We start from the raw sequence: 766 nt of genomic DNA on the forward strand, positions 1-766 counted from the left end.
GACCGGCTACAGTTCCGTCAGCCATCCCTCAAGCGCTCGCTCATGCCCTACTTCCTCCTGACTCAAGGTAAGGCCAGCCCCGCTCCCAGAGCTGGCCGGACCCCGGTCGCCGTGGCCTCCTCAGTAGGTTTGCCTGTTGGCGTCATCCGACACGCTCCTCTCCCCCTGCAGCTGTCAGGACCGGAAACCTAGCCAAGTTCAACCAGGTCCTGGACCAGTTTGGGGAGAAGTTTCAAGCAGATGGGACCTATACCCTAATCATCCGACTGCGGCACAACGTCATTAAGACAGGTGCGGGTGGGAGTCTGAGGGGCCGCTGGAAGAGCAGGACCCAGAAGAGACTTCTGCAAGGGATGGGGACAGCCCTAGGGGTGTCCGTGGGTGGGTGAAGGGGCTGTGCCCACCATGCCCACCCCACTGCTCCTTCCTCTCCCAGGTGTGCGCATGATCAGCCTCTCGTATTCCCGAATCTCCCTGGCTGACATTGCGCAGAAGCTGCAGCTGGATAGCCCAGAGGACGCGGAGTTCATTGTTGCCAAGGTGGGGCTGGCTCGGGGACTACACTTACCGCGCTCCTGCCGCATTTCAGGGGACGGGAATGAGAGGAGATTGGTGAAGGAGGGGGTGGCATGGTCTTTTCAGGGAGTGCCAGTCTTAGAGTGAAGCCAAGAAGTTTCCAGAGAGAATGTGTACTCAAGTGAGCGTGTGAGAGTATAAGGAGGAAAGGAACAGGATGTTCTGAGATTTAGAAGAAGGGCTCTCTGGT

The 766-nt window shown here is 58.5% G+C and overlaps 1 protein-coding gene across 1 annotated transcript; it reads left to right on the top strand.

Moving 5' to 3' along the window:
- Positions 1-6: 6 nt before the first annotated feature.
- Positions 7-729, top strand: LOC145719480 (26S proteasome non-ATPase regulatory subunit 3-like). Its single transcript, XM_081810973.1, has 3 exons — positions 7-67; positions 172-291; positions 437-729. Exons 1-3 carry the CDS (start codon positions 43-45, stop codon positions 661-663), a joined length of 372 nt encoding a protein of 123 aa, XP_081667099.1. The 5' UTR covers positions 7-42; the 3' UTR covers positions 664-729.
- The last annotated feature ends 37 nt before the right edge of the window (positions 730-766 follow it).

This window comes from Leptonychotes weddellii, unplaced genomic scaffold (assembly GCF_054177405.1).
Source record: "Leptonychotes weddellii isolate Sample4059 unplaced genomic scaffold, ASM5417740v2 HiC_scaffold_47333, whole genome shotgun sequence".
Lineage (NCBI taxonomy): Eukaryota > Metazoa > Chordata > Mammalia > Carnivora > Phocidae > Leptonychotes > Leptonychotes weddellii.

Bases quoted from the DNA above. Each gene is read 5' to 3' on its own strand.
- LOC145719480 (XM_081810973.1), top strand. From the start codon at position 43: ATGCCCTACTTCCTCCTGACTCAAG. The intron at 68-171 runs GTAAGGCCAGCC...CTCCCCCTGCAG, and splicing joins CTACTTCCTCCTGACTCAAG to CTGTCAGGACCGGAAACCTA. The intron at 292-436 runs GTGCGGGTGGGA...TTCCTCTCCCAG, and splicing joins GCACAACGTCATTAAGACAG to GTGTGCGCATGATCAGCCTC.